General features: G+C 40.1%; 1 protein-coding gene across 7 annotated transcripts in view; it reads right to left on the bottom strand.

The window, feature by feature from the left end:
* The window catches only part of R3HDM2 (R3H domain containing 2), a 173,696-nt gene that overhangs the window by 31,127 nt on the left and 117,473 nt on the right, over nucleotides 1–25,096 (bottom strand). For 4 of the 7 annotated variants that reach the window (XM_026713862.2, XM_026713863.2, XM_087925454.1 and 1 more), the window contains 5 exons: nucleotides 24,760–24,868; nucleotides 23,137–23,232; nucleotides 19,790–19,821; nucleotides 13,338–13,573; nucleotides 6,126–6,280 (listed from right to left, as the gene is read on the bottom strand). In XM_026713862.2, the coding sequence (XP_026569647.1) occupies nucleotides 6,126–6,280; nucleotides 13,338–13,573; nucleotides 19,790–19,821; nucleotides 23,137–23,232; nucleotides 24,760–24,868 (628 nt within the window). Of the gene's footprint in view, nucleotides 1–1,895; nucleotides 1,998–6,125; nucleotides 6,281–13,337; nucleotides 13,574–19,639; nucleotides 19,694–19,789; nucleotides 19,822–23,136; nucleotides 23,233–24,759; nucleotides 24,869–25,096 lie in introns of all 7 variants that reach the window. The other 3 variants (XM_087925453.1, XM_087925456.1, XM_087925452.1) reach the window with 2 other exon arrangements.

Genomic DNA, 25,096 nt, shown 5'->3' with positions numbered 1-25,096 from the left:
TGTGTGTGTGTGGGGGGGGGGTCCAGCAGACTTTGGAACTTATACCATCACGGGGAAGCAACTGAGAAGTGGGGTTGAGGGCAGTTTCTGAATGCACACCGGGTGATGAATAAAGGTATTTATTGCAGGTAGACTTGGGAAAGCATTCCCAGCTTGTACAGGGCAAAGGCTAACTCATAAAAATGATATTAAAGCTAACACACTTTCGAAGAAGAGGAGGCTATTCAACACTGAGCCGAGGAAGCCTTGTCTTATCAGATGAAAAAACAAGCAAACCCCCCCAAAATATCTAAACATGTTCTCTTTCTGGTCTCACTCATCACTTATTCCTCCATTTTCTTTTAAACAGAGACTGGCACATGTAAGAAAACTACAGCTATGTGTTCTTTAGAACTGCTCCCTTCGCTTCTCTAACAAAAGGCAGACATAGCATGCACTCTTATAATCCTGTGCAGGAACTGGGGTGGAGAGGCAATGAAAAACATGGCAAGGATGAGAAGGTGGACTCTGGTCCTCTGTCCTCTGTGATATTACAGGCACTCTTCAAAAGGCAAGCGATGCCCAGAGTCCGTCAGAGTTGGGCAGCTATAACAAATTTAAATACTGTTTTTTTTTAAATCAATATAGAAAAATACTCTGGGTCTGCTGGTTCGGAAACTACATCTTACTTTTCAACGCTATGATATCGTGGTCTAGAAAATGATTCAGATATTTGCTACCAAGATACCAGCGTTCAAGTTCTGAACGGAGCTCACTGTAAAAATCCTCCTTTCCCTGCAACCTACATCTCAAGATTACTGCTGTGGAGATAAAGCCATTTTTGGCCCCTTTAGCTTTCAGAGGAAAGATGGGATATACAATAAATGCAATAAAGAGCAGCAGTTAAAATGACCACCACCACCATAATAATAACGTCCTTCTGGAGATAACATTTGGATCTCATGCAACCATGTATACCTGTTATATACAATTGCTGTACCTTGAAAGTATCTTAAAGCAGTGGTCCCCAACCTTTCTGGTTTAGCAGCCCAGCAGGAGGGGGAGAGGGAATGGTTCCGTGTGAGTGGCAGGCATGCGCATGAGTTCAAGTGCCCTCAGCTCGTGCAAGTGGAGCTGCACGCACCTGTGCTCACACCTCCCACTTATGCAGCCCGGTTCAGAACCAGGCTGTGGGTCAGGGGGTTAAAATGTAGCCAGAGATAGTGGTGGCAGTGTGCAGTAGTGTAATAATATGTGGGAAAGACCTGGGCAGAACAAGCCAAATAATGCTGCCAAGGGAGCAATCAAATAAGCAATTAAATACAGCGTGCAGCTAGATAATTGGGCAGGCAAGAGGCTCAGAGAGACCCTTCCTAGTTTCTTATGTGTTAAAGGAGATGGGAGGAGGGATTATACTTTCAGACTGGCAAGATTCTGTTAATGTAGCCTTATAACAAAGTAGAAATAGTTCAAAAGGTTGTATTTGAGAGTGCCTCAGTGGCGCAGTACTGCAAACTGCTTCTGCTGACAGACAGCTGCCTGCAATTTGACAGTTCAAATCCCACCAGGCTCAAGGTTGACTCAACCTTCCATCCTTCTGAGGTGGGTAAAATGAAGACCCAAATTGTTGGGGTCAAGAGGCTGACTCTGTAAATCGCTTAGAGAGAGCTGTAAAGCACTATAAAGCGGTATATAAGTCTAAGTGCTATTGCTATTTCCTGATCTCTTCTACCTAGTAAGGCTGGCAAATAGTTTACTGTGTTACAAGAAAAGTCCATCTATTGTACCTTGCTTCCTTTAAAAGGCTTCCAAAAGTGGTTGATAAGATCCGTTTGGGTATACAATACATATGTGAATAGGCAAAACAGAAATAGACATAAGAGAGAAAAGACAGCAAGATATAGGGTTTTTAATACCATATTGTACTGCTGGGGTGGAGAGACTGGCAGGAGGACTTGGGGACAGGAGCTTGGAGAGTACTGAACTGGCTGCGGAGAGGACTGCAATGCTGGGACCGGCTAAGAGATGAGCAGGAAGGGAAAAAGGAGGGGAGAAGGGGAAGAAACAGGCATGAGAAAAAGGGTGGGGAGGGAAGGAGAGGAGAAAAGGTAGAAGGAGGTTAGTAACTGTATGTACATACAGATAAGCAATTTAAAAGCCCCGACAGCAACTTGAGCTATTCCCTCACCCGCTCCCCATCAATTTTAAAAAGAAGAAAAAGAAATGGGTGCTCTGGAAAATATTTGCTCAGAAGGAAAGGACAGGAGGAGTTGCATGGTCTTGGATCTCTGGAGAACCTGAGATTATATACATATGTATTTTTTCCTAGCATTTTCCCGCAAGGCAAGTACCCCAGCAGAAGCAATTGTGCATACGTCCAGCCAGCCGCATAAAAAAATAATGAGTTAGATTATTGAAAACACTGCAAAGGTCTTGAAAACACTGCAAAATTCTTGAAAACACTGGTCTTGAAAACACTGCAAAATTCAGGAAGCAAGCTTGCCCACCTGTATCTTAGACCATCTTCCTGATTCTTTGCAAAGGACAGCTTTGCAAAGTAGTTTCAACTCCAATCAGAACAATGGTTTGTTTCTATGTGGGAATTTTTACACAATCCGCAATTCTACCCAGCTCACTAGGCTGGATCAATATACATTTAAAGCAACTCAGAATAAATGAAAGCTTACTTATTCAAAATGCTTGTTCTGGTTTTTTTCTTCTCTTTCTTCAGAAAGCAAAAGGGGATAAATATCATCGGATGGTCTACATCAGGGGTGTCACACTCATGTTGTCATGGCAGCGTCACATGACGTATCGGGACTTTTTCCCCCCCCCTGCATTAAATCGGGCGTGGGCATGGCCAGCGCGTGACGTATCCAGCCCTCGAGCAGGGAGTTTGACAGCCCTGGTCTAGAGGGTTGCAGTTAAGTAAGGGGAATAAAATGGAGTAAATAGCTGAGAAGTCATTTTGCAGATGTCTCATAGGCTTTTAGGAAACTATCAAAAGGTCTGTACATTCTAACAAGTGAAGTAAGGAAAGTAAACAAAAGGGCCTACCCCAACCTGGGCATCATCATCCAGATAGATGTACTTCAATTTCCAAAACTGCCAGCATCGCCATGCTGGCTGGTAGGAGGATTTAACAAGTTGAAGTCAATACATCCAGAAATTGCTCAGGTCAGGGAAAGCTGAAGCCCTCCCATAGGCTTAAAAAATTATATTGCTTCGGGTTCTTTTTTCTACTTGGAAACATGAAGGACTAGAAACCAGAGCAAAAGAGGTTCCCTTTTCAGACACAAATACAAAATATGCCTTTTGAGGATGTGCTACTGGATGGAACCCTGGAGGTCTTTAGCAAATAAGATGACTAGCTTTAACAAATAAGGGTGATGAAGTGAGTTCAATTACATCAATAAGATTATGAAGTTCAAAGATAAAAAGGCAGTGTTGGCTGTAAGTGAAAACACATTAATACAATTTGCACTTTTTATCTCTTTCCATCCCATTTCTAACTTTACATAAATTACCATGCCTAATGAAAAGTTCTGGAAAATCTGCTTCCTTTGTGCTTGCTTTAATATAAAATAGAATTTCCAAAAGCATTATTGCTCCTTAAATCCGATAGGAATGCTTATATTCCTTCCTCCTTTAAAATGAATGTACTGCCTCTCAATCCAAATAACAAAATCCTTCTGTTTCTCTAATCATAGGCTCCATTCTATATTATAAAGTTATGCACAAGACTGTAACATAGTAAATATGTATGCATTCATCTATTTACTTATACCCTGTCTTTATTACTTTTATAAATAACTCAAGACGATGAACATAATAATACTCCTTCCTTCTATTTTCCCACAACAATAAAATAAAATAAAGCACCAGTAGAATAAATATAGTAGCCACAACAATAGAATAAAATATAGTACCAGTAATTTATGTCCAATGAAAAAGAGACCTTTGGGCTACAATTCTTCATCTAGAGTAGAACCACTGTATAGTGCAATATTAATGCAATATCAGGGGTTTTCAATTCAATGTATAGAATGTGAAGGATGTGTGTTTGTGTTTATTTTCATAGTCATAATGTACACAGAAGGTGGTATTTAATTTCTTTGTATGAGGTGCAATGACAATAAAGTAAAGTAAAGTAAGCTAACATGTGTATTCATAATGTAAAATTCCTTTCCATGAATTTGTACTTGGCTTTAGTTAATGGCCTTCAAATCCTGGATAGCTGAGGTCTGTACTCTCTCCCATGCTACAGTTGAAGATACACAGACCATGAAAAGGAAAAAGGAAAAAAAGAGGACGAAGGAGGTGCCTAGAAAGGAGAAAACCTTTTTCATTTTTTTCTTATAAAATATAGTATCTATCTGACCAACTCAATCTGACAAGATTGGAACACTTCAGGTTCCATCAATTAAACAATGCCATCTATTGGGACTACAGAAACACACAACCGCTCGCTCTTGCTCTCTCTCTCTCTCTTTTTTTGTATTGGTTCTAGGTTTTTCTATCGTTCCTTATTTTTAAATGTTTTGAACCACCCAGAATCCCTGGGAGTCAGGTGCCATATACATTTTCATCAGCATCTTCATTTGGACTAAACTAGTAAGTGTATGCCGAGGTCCTGAAAGCCATAGATATATCTTACAAGGAGTCACACATTGTTTCTGTGAGGCAAAATAAACTCAGCAGGGCGAGGTATTAGGGCAGGAGTCGTCCACGATAACATGACTTTGACAGTCCTCCTCTTGATCTAGTTTGAAGCTGAAGAGGTATGGACGCCCTTATCACCATCTTTTTAGAGCAGCCATGCTTTTTCTTGAGCGTGCATGTAGCTACATGACCTCAAGAAATGTAAGTGGAACCAACAAGATGCAACCAAGGAGCAAGGATGAGCACGCTCCTTAATTCAAACCCATATTTTCTATCATGCAAGCTCAGGAAAAGAAGTGCTGGCAGGTGCAGTCTGTGCATTCATGCCTGACCTGGAGCATCTTTTTTGCTTCAGACCTCATATCCAGCACATCTCTAATGAAGAATCTAAAGAATTCGTATTTCTATTGATACATCCTGAAAATTTCCTTGAGGGGGCAAGTTCCTCACTGCATTTCACTACATCAGAGGTATCAAACTCGCGTTGTCACATGACATATTGTGACTTTTCCCCCTTTGTTAAAACGGGTGGGCGTGGCCAGCACAGGACGCATCCGGGCCATGAATCTTGCAGGGTCCAAATGAAAAATAGCAAAAAATAAATAAAAAACCAGAACACTATTTGCAAAGGAAGATAAAATATAGGATGTGTGCACTTCTGCTCTGTCCCTACCAAATATAGACATGAGAGCACTAAGCCTTATTTAGGAAAAATCTCCGACTCCAATGTCTGAGGGTCACCTCAGAATATACCTGACAGGAAGCCAGGCATGTCCCAATTTTGTGCTGCAATCTAAGTAGAAGACAGAATGCCTAAAGGGGACTAGCACAAGGTCACAAACATTATTCAAGCTTCGTACAAACATCTGCAAGTACTCCACTGGCCAGGGGTGGGATTCTACCAATTCGCACCTATTCACTAGAACTGGTTGTGAACATTCTAAGCAGTTTGGAGAACCGGTTGTTAGAAGAAATTACTGGCCTAATCCTGTAAGGAAGGCAGGAAGGAAACATTCTGGTGTTGCTTACAGAAACTACTTGTCCATTAACCCTTATTACATTCTTTGGCAGGACTAGACTTCCTGTCTCAGGAATGTCTCTGGAGTTCTTTCCCCCTCCTTTGCTGGTACTTTGCTTGTGTGGAGTGACCATTCAAAGTTACAATGGCACTGAAAAAAGTGACTTATAACCATTTTTCACACTTACGACTGTTGCAGCATCCCCACAGTCATGAGAGGCCAGGGGAGGAGATGCGTGCCTCGATGTGAGTGATATTGAGTTGGCCACGCCCAGACAATAACATAACCACCAAGCCATGTCCACCCAGTCACATGACCACCAAGCCACGTCTACCACCTAAGCCACGCCCACAGAACTGGTTGTTAAAAAATTTGAATCCCACCCCTGCCTCTGGCCATCACTTCCTTAGTGAGAAGCCACAAGAAGAGCTCACCACTCAGTGGAAACGTTGAATGATGACTCACCTGTGATATGATGTGATTAGTCATTGCTGGCTGTTGCTGCGGTGTGGCTGGAAGCGGCTGCTGCTGCAGTTGCGGAGCGGCACATGGCAAGAGGCTTCGGCCAGGCTGCACAGAGGAGACTTGACTGCAGGCTTCAGGAGTACTTAGAGAGAGACCTTTGTTAAAAAAACAAAACAAAAAACAAAATGGAGTGGGTAAGTTTGAGCAAAGAGTCTGCTTTTTTTCCCCCCGAAAGAGGTGGTGCCAGGGTTCAAGAGTGCCTAGGGAAAAAAAAACCAGAAGGATTCCAACTCCTAGACTGTATGCAGAAATGCGTCCTTCTTGGTGCTTTCTGAGCTTGTAAAACCATTAGTGCTGGTATCTCTAGCAGAGCATCAAGGGCTCCTCGTTTCAACCCTGAGCTATAAATATTCCCCTTAATTGGAAGAAATGCATCAAAACATACCCCATTTCTACTCAAACCTTACTGTGATTAATTTACCTGATTGAGATATTCTATGGATTGATGCTCAGCCTTTAGCTTCATTGAAACCTGTGTGATAAGTTCAGCTTGTTTTACTGATTTCGATACATTCTTCTGAAGAATCTCTGAAGAGTTTAGAAAAAATAGCTCCATAGCAAATTCATTATAGAAAAAGGAAAATTGTGCAATCTTCCATTACTGAAACATCTCTTTGGGGTGTACCAGAAATGATCTGATCATGAAACAGCCTCTTGTAAAGTTATAATATGATCTTCTTGACCATGATAAATTTTATTACCACTACACTTGACATGTTGAGGACAGAATGGGATGTTCCAAAGACATAATGTTTTAACCTTGAAATGATTAAAAATAACATCCTGCATAATCCTATCTAGCACTGAAAAGACTACTGTGAGTATCATCCAACTAGCAAATCATATTCTGCAATACAATAATATAATAAAGCAAAGCTGAATTAGGACCACATTTCTAGCTTCCTCAGAAATCTTTAAAAGTATTTTTTTTGGGGGGTGGGGTTTGGGGTTGAGTCTGTCTGTCTCTGTCTCTCTCTCTCTCACACACACACACACCTACCTACTACTATATTTCTCTTGGTAACAATAAAAATATTTACTCCAAAAGTAGATTTCCATTTAGGAAGAAATGGTTCAAAATAAGTGTAATCCAGAAGATGAAAAACAACATGTGAGCAAGCCATTCCTATGTGTACAATACATTCCAGTCAAAGAATCTGGTAAAATTAGAAATATTTTCATACTGAGTGCAAAGATGATGCTTTATTGAATGCTAGCCATAGTTATTTTCATGTATTCACACAGTTCTTGATTTGAATCAGTTTCACTTAGTGTTGCACTCTGTCTCCAGATCCTTTTAAAAACGCATTAGCTGTACTATACATTTACTTCAAGTAGAATGTGGGTTTTTAAGGGAAAATCTCCATGGCATCCAATCAAGACACATTTTTCACCTTTTTTTTAACACAAAACACAAAAAATGGACACATGTAAGTTTAAGCTGTGGAGAAAGGGGGAGCACATTGAGAAAGTGGGGGAGAGATAAAGTAAAATATGCACCAGGATATATATTTTACATATGTTGGAAAATAATTGTTATCTTCAGTGATGTTCCAATAGGTCAAATGCATCAATTCACAACAGTCACACTACAAAACAGATGCAGACTAGGTTTCTCACTATATTATACATCATAATTGATTTTTTTTATTACAGGAGGTCCTCAAGTTACAAGGGCAATCAGGACCGGAATTCCGTCGCTAACTGATGTGGTTGTAAAGCTCGACATCACATGATTTGCATTGCTTAGCAACAGCAATTCTGTCATACACCTCACTGTCCTCGCTAACCAACTCCCAACGGTCATTAGATGAGAACCTACACTAATTCAAACCATTCCCATTTTAGTCCTTCCCATCCCAAACCTCAGTTCTTTTAAATTAAGAGATTGCCTCCTCTTCAATTCCCTCCAGCAGCCTATTCCCCTTCTTCTCCCTGATTTCAATCCTTCCCACCACCCTGCACACTGCCTTGCAGGACAGCAAATAGCCCCCAAACTGTGCAGCTTTTGGGCTCCTTGTTGCACTGCAACTTGGGGCCTTACTGGCATGCCACGCACTGGAGCTACAGGAAGCCCCTGAAGTGCAGTGCAGCTCAAGGCTCCAGTTGACTCAAGAAGCTGCAAAACAATCGTTTTCAGCTTTTCAAAGGCTGCCTGGCATTCTAGAGCCCCTTTAAGAGGCTGGCTGGGTTTAGGCTTGTCCTCCCCCTTTTGCCTTTTAATAAGTCTGTGATGGGGAGTGCGATCTGCGCAAATGAGGGAATGAATTGGCAGTAAAAACTGGCGAAACTCAGAAAACTCTATAATTGCTTACAGCAAAACAGCAGCCGTCCTAGGAAACCCCAGCCGCCCCAACCCAGAGACACGGAACAAAGCCCCTCCGCCACAGCCAACTTTGACATCCTAAATTCTGCGGCTCTTCGCACCCTGCACTCCAACCCTCCCTGCTGGCCTCTGCTTCCATTTTGTTCCTACCACTGCTGATGTGATTAAAATTTCAATTTAAATACTGGGGGGAAAAATTAAGTCTCTTAGAGCTTTGATTTAGCCTGCAATCAAGATATGGTGCCATCTCAAAAGTGGTTAATAAATATCCTGGACAGAATATGAGACAGCCCAAATCTACACAGTAGGCCTCGAGGACAAAGTTGGATTCCAAATCTTATACAATCAAATCAAATATTTGCCTGGGGAAGGGGGAAAAACCAGGATCTGATTATCATCCTATTCTGTATTCCTTCCTCTGGATTACTCTAAGATGAGTCCTTTTTTTATCTCTGGCAAACTTAATATTCTAAACAAACTCCCCTCCCTTCAAAACCCCCCTTTCTTTTCCCTGTACAGGGAAGACTTTCAAAATTCTGTTTCTGACTGTAATGGTATGACCATAATTACAGTGGCATTTGAGCAACAGTAGGCACTAACTAGTTTTTACTCCCACAGGCATTCTTGCAAGGGACAGAATTATCCCCACCACTTCCCCTGATGAATGCAAAGGATTCAGGAAATATATTACGTTTATTTACTTTAAGTTAGAGCCAACAACCAACACTACGCAGATATCAATCCATGTACTCCTTTGGATAACAGCACTAACGCTTATATACTGCTTCACAGTGCTTTACAGCCCTCTCTAAGTGGTTTACAGAGTCAACATATTGGCCACAACAATCTGGGTCCTCATTTTACCAACTTCAGAAGGATGGAAGGCTGAGTCAGCCTTGAGCTGGTAAGAATCAAACTGCTGAACTGCTGGCGGCCAGCAGTCTGCAGAATTAGCCTGTATCACTGTGGCTCTGTTTTGAAATATTATAATGTAATAAATACAACTGCTCTGCTTTGTTACAGCACTCAATGGTTCCCACATTAGAAATTCACTTGTACAAGCTGACTGCTCTAGGGCCCAAGCATAACTCCATTTCTTTTATTTGTCCCAGAAAATCACCGTATAATTAAAGGGCTGATACACATGTGATTGAGAATGTTTTTCCTAGGTGTTTCTGAGATTCATAAACAACTCTATAGGACTCTTGTGGTATATATCCTTATGATATTTGTGCAGTGTGATTTAAACTACACACGCAATAAATAATCCAAAACAACTGTGTATGAAGCTGCTTTAGCTTTTCCATTTGTTATATGTCATATTTAGTTAACTATTCAGGTTAACCACCAAAAACACAGAATGATGCTGTTATTACTTATTATAAAATGACTCAGCATGTTCTTACTAATAACTGGTCCCTATTCTCATGTATGGCATATGCAATTTTAAAAAAAAAACAGAACACAGGGTTAAAATAAAATAAATAGTAAATGGAAAAGTAATTTGAGATTTTGCTTTATATCTTACCCATATTGCCAGTATTTGGACCTTGGATACCTCTCTGCCTCTTGCTATTAGAGAAGATTCTATATCAATCATAAAATAAAAACATCAAACTAAAAGCCCCTTTCAAAGAGAAGTGTTGCATTTGCTGAAAATAAGTGGTCTTCAAGAACGGTTACTATGCAAAAAAAAAATAACTAAGCAGACTTCTGTTGCAGGAAAATTCAACCAAACCCACCATCTAGTCTTCTTCAAAAGCATATGAAGGATTCACGTGACACAGTCTCTGGTTAAAATATTTATGTTTGAAGAACCAAGCTTTACTCGTTGGCATAAGAAAACCATAGGTTTTGCATGTAGATATGCCATAAACATTTGTACAAGAATCTACATGATTCTTCTTTTGTAAGTTTCTCAGGGGTTGCTCCTAAGGAAGGAAGCATTTTTCATATATTTGCATACCCAACATCAAGTATCTGAATAACCAACAGTTTCTGCACCCAGGAGGGATGGCTGGACAATAACATAAATAGTTCTTTCCAGTTCTGTGACTGAAAGAAACATGATCTCCTTGATTATTAAATCCAGGAAGCTTACAAATGAAATGTGTTTTATCTACATTCCACTGACTGATGGGAACTGTACTCCAAAACTTCTGATGTTTACTGGTTGAGAAGTACCTGCGGGGCCAGGAGAAAGAATTGGTAGCAGGGAAGAGGTTATGTAGTACTAGTACCCAATGAGGAAAATGCTGGCAACGAAGAGGCTTAAGAAAAGGGGATATAAACAAAAACAGGATTAGAATTTCAACCTCCTGAAATCCAGTTGGGTCTGAAATGCCAACCCAGACACAGAAATTTCCTTTTTGCTGCTAATTATGCATTCAAACTCCTACGTTGGGGAGTAGGTAGCACCATGAAAATTGTATTCCGTATCACTCGGGTCTGTGTCTATTATGCTACTACACCAAAATAAGTCCAGCATGAAGGGAAATCCAAGCTGTGTGATCAAAATGTGGCACATCCAATACATTTAATTATACATCTCTTTGATAATACTTTACAAAATAGTACTTTTGTGAGGGCAGAAATAACTACTTGCTTAAAGCCACCCCATGAATTTGCATTCAAGACTTCCTGTCCCACAGCTTCTGCCTTCAGTCACATTCCCACACAAGTTCTTGGTGTTCTTAAGAACTTTTCATTACGTATATATTCATGTACAAGCTGCCATGCAGCACTCCTCCATCAGTCTCTCTTCACATGGGAATAACGTGACAGAGAATAATGGAAGGAGGAAAGGGATGAAACTTGGTTATTTGTGGGTTAATGATGGCCGAACCATTAAAAGTAACTAATGGAGATACAACTAAAGGACCAACATAAAAAGGAGCAGCATTTATTGTGCATTTTTATTACCATTTTTTGTACAAACAAGATAAAAGAAATAAAAAAAATCTGAGAATATGAATCACTAAATCACCCAGCAACACAGTCTATTCTTAGTGCTTTAGTTGTGAACCACACTGATTATTGTGTGCCTGCCTTGATGCTTTCTTCTGTGACTTAAAAAGCTATGTGCATGGCTTTAAAATGGGTGTCAATTAGCTAGATGCCAAAGACAAAACAAAAATGTCAACATTCTTTGATGTGAAGACTAACTTTCCATGCATCTGCGCAACCAGATGGGTGACAGGAGTTTTCTCCAATACCATGCTGACTATGAAGGCAAAGGATCATGTTCGTAAACAAGTACGCCAAAGGGAAAATGCGGCAAAAGAAATAAACAAAGGCATATCAGTGCCTGCCCTTGAAGTAAACAGGGTGAGTAGATGGATGGTTAACTATGAGTCATCTCAAGTGCTGTAGGAAGCAACAGCGAGAGAGGAGGCACAATGTTACTTTGTGCCACCCTCTCTATTGACACATCCCTATTTCTGAAGGTAAGAGGATGCATGAGTACATCTGTAAATGCATCATAAGTATGCTACATGATACAGCAGAGTGATGGAAGAGAATCTTGGAAGTGCATGTCCCTTCACCTGGATGGGAAAGAAATAACAATATGCTGACATACCCATACAAATAAGCAAGTACCAACACAGGTGCTGATGACTGTTAAATAGGACTGAAGGAACTTCTCCACGTACCACTTCTCCTTCAGAAGTGCATTCAATGTTACCAACATCTCCAACCTGCTACCTTGTTGATATTTCAGATTACAGGCTGATCATTTCTCTTACTGACATACTAGGTAGGTGAAATCACATTTCCTAGCCTTGTTTACCTGATGTAAGAGATGTATAGTTCATCTTTCCCAACAATTTTTCAAGAGCCAGCATCATTTTGGGTTGCATAAATGGAAGCTCATCAGGTTTTCTTATTATCTGTTTCTAGCAGGGAATGTCTATAGAGATTCTCAGTCATCCGGGTCATGGTTGTCCCAAAGGTGCTTTTTCAAGCTTCTTGGGTGAGAAGCTAAATGCCTTCAAAGAAAAACCAGAGAGTCCACTTTCCTCTTGAAAAAGCATCTTTGGGTCTAGCTGGGAGTGATTAGAGTTTTTACTGAATTACATGCCAATTAGATAAGAATTATTTAATTAATGAAATTAAAGAATTCAGAAGGGTGATTATTTTTTTAATCCAAGATAATTAGACGAGGCTTATTTTTGCACATCATTCTCATTGATAGTGATCATGTAACAGGGCTTCGTGGTGTCAGCAGCCATCAACACAGAAGCCTGTGCCAGATTCGTATAGTATGGTATGGTACGGTATGACCTATAAACAGTTCAAGGGGAAAAGGGAAAAATGAGCATTATCACTGCAATGTGAATATTCTTTAAAGCTGACACAACACCAATGAGGGGCTTCATGAAATCCAACAAATTAGGGCTCAGAAATAAAATGTCATTGTATTTAAAGCAGTTCTAACTGGATCAAAAAGACAGAAGGTATTTTATCAATATGGCCAGTGTTTTAGATAAGATCCAGACCCAAGTTGCACTTATCAGGCAGAGACTGACTTTTTCTCAACATCTTGATAATCTCTGGAATGGGACAAAAACCTTGATACCCGCTTGTTTCCTGTTGCAGGCTGTTTCTCACAACTGGCACGACTGCTATCCAGCACAAATGTTTCAGTGTGGGCTTCTAGCTGCCTCCTTTTGAATTCTATTATGTTGAGCAGTATCAATGCATAAGATGTGGGCTGGGACCCACTGGAAGGGACACAGAGAGGATTACCCCCAAGATGTATTCATCCCAAACTTAAGAGTTTCTTATTTTACTTGAAGAAAGGCAAATGAAGAAGGAAGAGGTACCTGGCCTGGCAGTCCTGTTGGCGCCATTCCCTTTGCCAATGCCACCAATGCTGTCTCCTCGAGTCAAGATGGAAATGCCACTGAAGCTGCTGGCTTTGGTAACCGGAGGCCGCAGATTGCGCGTCGAGCCATCGGAGTCGGTGCTACTCCACGGTCGGGGCTCCAGGGATTTCATATCACTCTCTGTGCTGCTCTGGCGGCTGCCTGAAGCCCGGCTAAGCCCATCTCGGTTACTCCTGTGTCAGGGATGGCAACAGTTAAAAGTCATCATGGACTGGAAAAAAGGCACAACATGTCTAAACATTCAAGATGTCTATGTTTTGGTATTGGAACAGCAGACAAATGAGCACAGGTAGCTTACACTGAAAAGAGCCAGCTCAAAGCTACTGGCCTTCAAATAGACTAACGTGTAGGCAGATGGACCTTACAGGCTACTCCTGGAGAAATAGCCAGAATGATCAGCATCACAATATTTGGGGACAATCTCAAGTCAAAACTGCCCTGCAGGTGCACTCATAACAAGTGCTCTAACCAAAAATGCAGGATGAGTTCAAGCATGCCTGTGTCCTGCCATCAGAATTTGGGTATCCTTCCTAACTCAGGTAGCAGGAATTTCCAGCTCTCCGTTTAATTTAAGCAGTGTTAACTATTGGTGAGTAAACTGCAGCATGGGCATTATGAAACCTTTTATTGTGCTAGATAAAGTTTGGAATTTTTCCCTCATGTAGTATGTACCTGTAACTGGTCCTTACAAACACTGTCAAAACACCTCAGGGCTCAAAACATAGAATCTGCACTGCATCACTAAACAAGAGCAAACGGGTGAGAATTGGGAGCATAGCTGGAAGAAAGTGTGAAAATACTGGCAGTCTAGTTCGTATGTGCGAAGGTACAAATGGAAAAAAAAGATTGTTCCTAAATCTCAGGGCAGAATTAGACAGCTTAAATCAGAGGAAGTTTATTAAAATTATAGGGAGTTACAGAACAGCGAGAACAGCATAAATGTTTCAGCCTCCAAGAATACAGTTTAACAATGATTCTCCAAGAAAAACAATTCAGAAGTAAGTGGGGAAGGACAATCAAAGTATTTAATATTGAAAGTCATTTAGCAAAACTTAAATTGGCTAAAGGGACATTCATAGGTTTGGTACTGCTTGCCCAGACTGAGATTATATTAGAATTCACATAGTTTGAAACTGAAATATACATAGCCAACACCATGTTGTACCCCAAGGCTTTGCACAGGTTCTTTTGGGTTCAGACTTCATGTTTACAATCCCCGGGAATAGAAGCTGATTGTTTTTAAATACCAAATGCCAACTAATACAACTCTATTAACAAACTACTAATACTGGCATACAGGCCTGGTTTAGATAAGAGTGCATTGAGAAGAGGGGGGAAAGGCTCAGTACCCAATGATGGAAGAAGAGGAAAGGAAGGATTTATTGATCCAGTAGATATAAAATGTGTATCTTTTGCAGAGATGCTCTTTAGGTGTAACTATCTTACATCTTTGGTTTTCGGTTTTCTTCTATAATGTTTTGCTTTTAAACTGTTAAGTTTAAAATGATTTGATTTTGTTGCACCTGAAAGAGCTCTTAAAGGATGCTCATTCAAATTTCACTGAATTTGTAGACGAACAGCTGCATATTCACAATCTTCCTCCCTTCTTTTTCTCTAAGTGGATATCTTATTATTGAAGGTGATCAATTCTAGGAGGAATTCCTCCAGCTTCTTTGTGAACTCCATGGGTTCAATCAAGTTTCACATTAAGACTTATACTTTGAATACATAAATGGTAGCCCAGACACTGACACTGCTACTGCTAGGTGGCCACGTTCCAAACTTGAATAAAGGACTTCAGCCAGATGCAGAGATAACAGGAGGCTGCCTTTCAGTCCAAAATAAACCCTCCCCTTCCCACCCACCACCCACCCCCTTCCAAAAAAAACCCCATACTTGCCAAGTTGAAAAGAGCAATTCAGAGTTTTGGTATTTTGCTTACTTAATTCCCCCATCACATGTCAAGATTGGAAATATTGGGAACAGGTGATTTTGGTTTGTCAATATTAAAATGAGGTAATCAGACTTTGGGGGGAAAAACCCTACTTCAACCATCTGAAAGGATTGGGTGGCAAAATGGGCGCTAAACCTATTGTGGCAAATTTGAAAAGTCAGTCTATCATTACAGATATTGGCAAAAGAGACTATTCTGCTAATCTCTGTGGAATACAGAATGTACAGATTTCTACTGCACAAAGCCTGTATGACAGAACAATGGGGAGTTTTCAAACCAGGGAAGTAAATGTAGAACCTAAAGACTACCACAGTGAGGAAAGTTGTGGGGCAGGGAGAGAGATAGCCATAGTCATTGACAATGGCTTACCAAACAAATGTTGAGTCAGTAAGTATTTTAATGTCTCCATTATCATCAGAACAGAACAGGAGAAATGTATCTACAGAAGAGATTAAACAACATATTCTGTAACTTGAATGTCAAGTTACAGAAACTGGCTGTATTTTTGAGATAACTAAGGCAACCTTCAAGCCTATTTTACAAAAAGCCAGGGAGTTATTTTATCTAGACAGCATGGGAAGGAAAGTTGAAGAGTAGTGTTGATCTGTAGTGTTCATTTCTAGATGGCTTATCCAGAACAACTTTCACACATTAAGAGGCTTCACTTGATTAACAACCTTTTATCACTGTTTACGAACAGATACAAGCTTCAGAGAACAATGGCCTCCATGCTGAGTGTCCCCCAACAACTTGAAATTCTTAATTGCATCTTACAAGTTGAAAGGAAGTTGTCATGACTACAGAAGAATTTCTCATCTGTAGATCGTTTTGTTCTGGTTAGGTTTCAACAAATTATCCCAAAGTTCTAATAACCAATCCTAAGAATGTTCTGGAAAGCACACGAGGCAACCTCATAAGGCAACTGAGTTCTATGGCTACTATTAAAGGTAACGCAACCAAAGATAGATTCAGACGTGGGACACAGTGTCTGAGAACAAATTCCTGTATGCCTCTCTAGTTCAACTCTGATAGGTACGGTTTGGTCTTCAATGTTCAAAATTTGCTACTCAAAAATTTGCTACTTGACCAAATATTATATTTTATAATCACAAAGCAAAAGCACTTACATCATGCCATACAGACTGTTCTTATTAAAGTATATTAAATTAGTCCACACAATTTAACTGCTTGTTTTCCCAAGATAGCAAAAGCAACATCAATAGATGAGTTACATGCTAATGGTAACCATGGAAAAAGAGTAACACAAGAGAAGAATGAAGAAATCTTTGGTCCTGCTCCTATTTACACATTTACTTCAAGAAAGTAGAAAATTACTGCTTAAGCTTTGGCATCACAATTTAGGTTTTGCAAGGTTCTTTTCTCTTATATTCTTAAAAAGAAACTTTAGAAAAAGTAATTAGGATTTGGTCCAGTGTATCTTGGACTCTGCAAATTCATCCAATGAATATCAGTTTTTAGACTTGACATTTTCCAAAGGTTTACATTCTATTCATGGAGATATTACACTTTTAAGAAATTACAAACAAGGTCTTTTCTTTTCTTTTTTCTTTTTCAGTCAGCAGTTTCAAGCCAAACTACTACTAACATTATAATTTATTTTTTTCCTCCCAAAGTCCTTCAACTTTAAACTACAAATCTCAGTATTTTTTTCCATTTGATTTTTTATCAATTCATTTATGTCCTAATATTTCAATATCTATGAACATCACGCCCCCCCCCCAAAAAAAAATAGCAGTTCTGTCTGGTGTGTGTTTCATGTGTCTTTTCTTCTGTATTTTAAAGCCCAAGATTCTGACCTCCTCACTTTCTTTTTCACATGTATGTTGCCAGTAACCTTTTTTTAACAGAAAAGCCAAGTTTTCTACATAAAGTATAATTTTTCTAGCAATTTCATGGCATTGGTAATAAACTCTGGGCAATTCTTCTGCAGCAGCTAATGAGATGACCTACATGTTCATCTTTGATTTTATGCAGTTGGTATTTGCTGCACTTTAAAATATGTCCAATTTTGGCTTTAATGATTCGTAGCCTGTTGTGCTGCCATGATGGTTCTTCTGTACTTTTTCTTTTAAAGAATTCCAGCTTTTAGCTGCAGCCAAGTCAAATATTGATGTGATTTTCCCTTCAATGTCATATATATAAATATTGACTATGAAAAAAATTAAGATTTTCTGGGCATTACATTCGTTTTCATTGCTTCATTTTTGTAATCTTTGTAGTATTATTATTTTCTGTTGTTGATCCTGCTGCTGCTATCCTCAACCTGCACTTGACTTATTTTAATGAAGTGACTGAAAGGAGCAACCTGAGACTGTATCTTGGCAAAATATAAGTTGTTATTGACATATTCAGCCAGGGGAATGGCACTCCTAAAGTGAACTTTTTACTGAAAAGGTAATGTGTGTTTGTATGTAATCTAGGTATTTTTGCTCTCATTTTCGTAGTTTGAATGGTGTTCCTCCCCCCGGCACTATCAATAGAGCTCAACTGAACTTTGCTTCTTTGCTCTGGCTAGTAAGCAGGCTCCAAACCTCAAAGGCTCTAAAATTATAATCATACATATTTACCCAAGATATTTTGCAAAGGTTCTACCGCCCTGAGCAACAGATGATCCCAAGATGGAGGGCCCTTTCTCATAATGGCATCCGGAACAAATGTAAAGTCCTGAAACCATCCTTGGGGACTTGGGCTGTGACAAGAAGACGCCTGGGTTTCTTAAATAAGTTGCAGAAATCTGGGTGACTGGGCTTTTAAAGCATGAGCTGATTTTGCTAGTGCAGTTTCAACATTTCCGTGCGGCTGCTTTACGAATGTATGACTTCGGGTCTTATTTGATATTTACTTTCTAAACATCTCCAGTGTAAGTTGCTACAAGGCATTGTGTTTGCGGGCAGCATGTAGATGCTGAGACCTGGATCCCTCCCTTGCCAAGGCACTTCTGAGAGGAACAGGAGTGGTCTGAGAGTGTACAGAGAGACTTCAAGAATCCCCCCATTAGCCTGTCCCTTCACTTATTTGAAGAAAGTTGATGCCTGCTTTTATAATGCATTCCTGGATTCCAGAAAAAAACATCAATGTCGACTGTTATTATTGCTATTGTTGTTCTTTTAAAAGCATAATTAAACTACAGCGAGAAGTAGACTTAATTTTCTCTCTTCATTGCAAAGGTTCTTTTCAAAGAATTGTTCAGCTCAACTACCCTGCTGGCACACAATGACTGCTCCATCCCTTTGAAGAGAGAGGCTACAGATAGGTATAGAGCCATAGTTCAAAGCTATTAATCCCAGGCAGCTTCTCCATACGGGGCTGAGAAAAACTCCGGTCTGAACCATCAATGAATGAATGAAGACACAGCCAGTCGTCTTGAGGTGTTTGAATCAATGATCTGGCTTGGTATAAAGCAGCCTCCTATGCTGAGCCATATGAAATTTATTTGAAGAGAACAAAAGACAGCTTAAAATTTGACCCTGTGCTTTTTTTACTGACACCCACTTCGTCACATAAAGTTAAAGAAAACCAGCTGAATTACAAGATACAGAATTACATCGTCTAGAACAGGGCTGTTGAAATTGATTTCCTTGATGGCCCCATAGGGGTTGTTTTTGACCTCGGGGGTTCGGGGGTGGGGGTGGCGGCCAGGGGGCATGGCTACCTTGATGTCACTCATGTGGAGGAGCCTGTGGTGGCCCCAGCAAAACAGGCTCCAGATCTCAGTTTTCGGCTGGGATGGCCTCCTACAATCCTCTGCCAGAGAAAACAGAGCTTATGAAGCCTCCTGAACTCCATTTTCGCTGGCACTGCAGGCCAGTCCTTCGCTGTTTCCAGGGAGGTCCCGCAGTCCGGATCTAAGCATCCCAATGAGCCAGATCCGGCCCACAGGCCTGGAGTTTGACAAAACTGTTTTAGAAGCATCAGTAGATCGTGGGAGCAGTTGCACAGCTGCAGAGACTGGAGTGTTTCTGGGTTTTTTCCATCCATTTCCCTATCCTAGTTCTTTGTAAGGGCTTCAACCTGAAGCTAGCTTACTCAGAAGACAGCTGCATGGGAAGCAAGAGAATTTACTCCCTCAGTAAATGTTCTGAAACACCCTCCCCCACAATGAAATGTCTCCAAGCACCCTTTTCTATCTTACTGTGGGAGAAGAGAAAAACAGAAAGTGATGTTGCAAAAGAGATGACAACTCGAAGGACTCGACAAGCAGCCATGCATGGGTGCGAAATTTGCTCTGCAAGACAAATGTATGCAAGGAATCACACAGAGGTACCTAAAGATCTGTCGCCTTTTGTGAGAGCTAGAAGAAAAGCCTTCTTTGGCGAGTCTGTTGGTTAACATCAAAGAAAAGCATTGTTACGGAGTTTCAGGATCTTCAAGAAAGGCTGAAGATTAGAAGAAAGCATGCACAAACTTTACTCACCTGCTTTCATTCAGGAATCCATTTTGGCCCGACTAACGGTCAAGCGGAGCCGCACAATTTGAAACAGAAATGGAAAGAAATCTCATTAGATAATGATTACGGCAGGCTGAAATCAAGATGTATCTGAACATTCCAGACGGGCTCCTAAAAGCCCTGTTAAAACTTTATATCACGGCTACAACTACCGGGCAGAAAATCTATAATGGGGGAGGAAAAAAAATCATGCTCACTTGACCTTACACAAGCTCTGAGATCTGTAATTTATATTAACCTTCGTAGTCCTCAATTTGCAAGAGATCATTTAGTGACCGTTCAAAGTTACAACGGCACTGAAAAAGGTAACTCGTGACTGTTTTTCACATTTATGACCATTGCGACATCCCCATGGTCATGTGATGAAAAAAAATTGGACGCTTGGCAACTGACTCATATTTATGACGCTCGCAGTGTTCCGGGGTCATGTGATCCCTTTTTGTGAACTTCTGACGAGGAAAGTCAATTGGGGTGTGTGCTGTCCAGCTAAGACGCTTTACACGGACAGATGTCTTCACAACATCCATTTCAACCGCTTGTCAACACCCCTTAGAACCGTTGGAAGCAAGAGTACCTGTCCACCCTAAACAGCCACCAGAAGCGACCAGCAGACTTTCACCAAGTCGCTCTACACCAGACTGGTCACCAACCTAGTGATGCCGAAGAGAAAGGCTGAACTTGAAGATTGAACCTCAAGCTTTGCATGCTTTGCTTTGTTTGATGCTTTATTAATGTTTACTGTTTATCTTAAAGTTTATCTATATAGTTAACTGCTATTCAGTTAGTATTACTCTTTACTGTTTATCTTAGTTATACAATTCCTTGCTCTTTAGTTAGTAGTGGAATTTATAATTCCAGGCAGGGAGCGTGCTGTCCAGCCAGTTATAGTTAATGGGAATTTTTATAGTCAGTTAGGAATTGGGAGCTGTCCCCTTAAGGGAATGCATCATGGTAAATGTAGTTAAGGTATCCTGGGAAATGTAGTTCATGTCATGTGGCCGCATCTGTAATCCTGATTGGTCACTGAATTGACCTTTGGTGGGTTGGGGGAGGTTTCTTCACTCTTGCCTGAACCCAGCCTCATGCTAGCATCTCTATCCCTGTTTCTACGATATGGGATGAAAGGGATAAGAAATAACCATCTTTTTACCCAGAAAGACAGATATGCAAAGAATTGGACATTGAGAAGAATCTCATCATAACTGTGAGTTATCTTGAGGATGCCTGATGAACCAATAAAAGGACTTTGTATGGCTGCTTTGTGGAGTTATCTGCCTTTATACATTTTGTCAACAATTACAGAGGGCAGAATAGGGGGGTTGGGGCAGTGCTACTATGTTAAGTGTTACTAAGTTAACTTTTGTGGAGATTCACTTAGCAACTGTGACAAGAAACGTCATAAATGGGGCAAAACTACTTAACAACTGTCTCACTTAGCAACAGAAATGTTGGCATCAATTGTGGTCGTACACGGAGGACTACCTCAGATACTGCAGATAGGTAACTATGAAGAAATTTGGCGGCAGTCCTCCAACAGTGCTTATGAACCCATTTGAATTTTCAATGTTTCTACAAAATATGACCTAAAACAGTTATCTGTTCTCCACCAAAGTCTTAAAAAACAAGACAAAGAAAATATCATTTTTTTAAAAAAATGAAGCCAAAAATATACTTGTATATTTACTTATTGAGGAAAATGGCCTAAAGCTATCTATTTGTGTGTATTATATAGTAATACACAATAGTAACTGCTATTCCCACACTTGGGTAGCAATAACTCCAAGAACACCTTTCCAGGAATTGTTGATCACTCCTGTACATCAGCTTACAAAACAGCTTCAACTCTGGGCTGTGGTTGGGCCTCCTCACACGAACTGCCCACTTCGGGTCTTTCCATAACGTTTCTATACAACTAAGGTCAGATCCTGGACTTGGCAATTCCAAAATAAGCCATTCTTCGGTTACATGACTTGTGTGCTTTGGGTTGTTGTCTTGCCATATGACCCAGTTTTTCTTCAGCTTCAGTTCATGGATACAGTAGCTCGTTTTCCTGAAGAATTTTGTTGGCATAATTCAGAATTCATAGTTCCATCAGTCATGATAAACCATCCGATAAACCATCCTTATCCGGAGGCAGCAAAGCAGGCCTATACCATCGTACAGATAGTCCCCGATCTGTGACTGTTCACTTAATGACAGTTTGAATAAATGATAGCCTCAGAAAGGGTGCTTTACATCCTGTGAAGCATTTCCAAATGCTTGCAAAAGATCGCTCCCCGCCATCGTCACATGAATGCAACCTGGATATTTGACAACCTGTTAGCACATACACCCAATTGCAAAGCGGCCCACAATAATGTGATCACCATTTGCAATCTTCTCTGATGCCTTCCCTAGAAAGTCCATTGGGAATCTAACAGTGAAGGTTGCAAACTACTAATCCCAATCAAGAAGACTCCCTCTTGTCTCTGGAGGCTGGTTGAAAGAGCTGCCTACCTAGGGATTTCAGCTCCATGTCTACTTGGATTTCAGCAATCCGAGCAAACATGGAGCTGAAATCCTTCAGTAAGTAGCTCTTTCAGCCAGGCCCCAGAGACAAGAGGTTTACATACTTTTACCACCCACAAATATGTACCTTTGAATCATTTTCCTCAATAAATCAATAAACAAGAATAATTTTTGATTCATTTGTTGAACTGAGTTTTCTATGTCTTGCTTTAGGACTTGTGTGGAGAACAAATTATGTTTTAGGTCATATATATGCAGAACATTGAAAATACAAAAAGGTTAATAAACGTTTAAGCACCACTGCATTTCAAAAATTCCTGATGGCTAGGGAAAAAAAGAGAGATAATTGCATTCCTTAGAAATGGCAGAAACAACTTTTACTTACAAGTCTGGATTATTATCCCTTTTGTTCTCCCTCCCTTTCCTGACACTAATGGTTTTCTCGTACCATCATTACAGCAGGCCATTATTGGGAGTACACTGCTCTAACTTCTGAGAGCTAATGGCTTTGCTTCTTGGTATCAGAGCGCAGCTTACTCGTCTTGTTGGGACTGCTAAGTGTATCTTGGCCTCAAGGTTGGATTAGATAAAATTCAGCTGCTTAACTTGATCAACCTTCTGTTTCAGTGTCTTAAAATCTCATAAAGAATCTTCACAATTGTAGTGTATTTGCAATTTCCTGGTGATTCCTGCTTGCGCCCCAGCAAACATATAATGATTCAGTGTTTGATTAAACACAAATCAACTTATGGATACATAGAACATTGAGTATCTTCTCGGTCCCATCAAAATTTATCCATGCTTACCTCCCGTGCAAATATGCGTTCCCTAACCCTCTGATATTCCTCTTCTCGTTCTTCTATAGATTTGCTCCTTCGTCCATCTTGCAGCGGGATCCTAATCTAATGACAAATAGAACTTTGTTCAGTTACAGCCTTACTCTGTGCCAAACCGAGCAGCAAACCTTATGCATACAATCAGCAAGAATCATGAATTATTTAAGCTGCTTAGATTTTCCTGGGTAGATTAGTCTGCTTTGAAAATATTTCTAGGTTTTGAAGAGCATTTTTAAAGCCTTTCATCACAATATTTGTGACATACAAAAACTAAGATGTATTTTGCTTTCAATCATAGTTGGTAGTTTGCATGTATAAATCAAGCTCATACAATCCACGTAACAGGCAGCTTGGCAGGCACAACATGACCTCACCTTCAACATTATAACACAATACCTAAATCTAAGTATCCCGTTAAACTGCAAGCTATCCTTTTTGGTTAAAAGGAATACCAATTTAGCATGTTCCCTTCTTCTCTAGTTCATCAGAATCGAAATAATCTCTCAGAAAAAAAAGATACTCTCAGGTTCAACAATTGAAGCTAAACCTTATTGTTCTTTAACTTAATGAAAATATAAAACCATATAAAGAGCCCCACTGGATCAAGTCCACTGCCCATCTAGTCCAGCATTCTTTGTTACAAGTGGCCAATTAGATACATTCTGGAAAGCTCACAAACATAGATTGTATGGATTTTTCACTGTTACTTCCTTGATTTTGTTTACTTCAGTTTATTATTTGCAAATGATATTTAAGGGATATTGCTTGTGATTTCAGAAATATTAAAGAGTGGTCACTGATAGCCTAATGTATCAAGTATTTGTCAAATTCCTTTAAACCAGGGGTGTCAAACTCGTGTTGTTAAGGTAGCGTCTTGACTTGTTTTCTCCTTCACTAAACTGGGCGTGGCCAGCGCGTGATGCATCCGGCCCACAGGCCACGAGTTTGACAGCCCCGCTTTAAACTGATGTGCTATAATTCATCTCCAGTGCCCCAAATTTCCATTAATGACTGTGTGGTATAGTCTTTCTTCTATTTGTCCTGAATCTCTCCACATTTAGCTTAAATGACTGGACCCATTTTCAAACATGGTAAGGAAAAAGAATGGATTGCATGAAGTTTGTACGTACAAACTTTGGATACTGTAATTAACGCTTTGCATGTTGAGTTGAATTTTGCAACCCATTCCAGCTCTTCTTGGAACTCCCCATAAACCCTTTCAAAAAATATGATCCTATGACTCTCCTATCTGAAAACTAAACCAGAAAAAGCTTCTTCACCATCCTTCCTGCAATATTTTAATTCCCAGTCAATATATCCAAATCTGTATCATGTTACTAGGAATTACAAGTTGTTGTCCCATCACTGCCAGAAGGCACCAGATTAGAGAGAAGGCTGCTTTCCATACAAATATGATTCAGGCTGAATGATATAAAATATCTTGTGGGAACTTAACCTAGTAAATAAATATTGCAAAAAAGCAGTATGAGTAAAAAAATTAAAAAGCCCAAATGATGAAAGTCAAGAAAAGTGATCACTGTGCTTCAGAATTATGGAACACCATCAGGTAAAGTTATATATGGCCTCTCTTACCTGATTATCATCTCGATCAATGCTGGTATCATCTCGCTTGAGGATAAACCTCTGTGGAAAATCAGTGTTCTTCTCATCTTTGATGTGTTCAGAGAACCTCTGCTCAGGGCTGCGGAGAAGACCCAAGCCAATTTTTAGCAGATGAGATGGCGAAGCAGTCAGGATGCAAAGAAGTAATAGATTTATTCATGTGCCTATACACCAATGCACCTATGAGGAGACACTAGGTTCACAACTGGCACATGCCAGATTTCAGCCAAACAGTCCTCTCCATTCCCTAAGAGGCTTCCCTTTAGACCAGGCCCCAATCTGTGGACGGTCCTAGTCCGCAGCATGC

Source organism: Pseudonaja textilis, chromosome 2 (assembly GCF_049901715.1).
Source record: "Pseudonaja textilis isolate UNSWEBS1 chromosome 2, rPseTex1.2, whole genome shotgun sequence".
NCBI classification, from domain to species: domain Eukaryota; kingdom Metazoa; phylum Chordata; class Lepidosauria; order Squamata; family Elapidae; genus Pseudonaja; species Pseudonaja textilis.
This window is presented reverse-complemented; position numbering and strand designations above follow the sequence as displayed.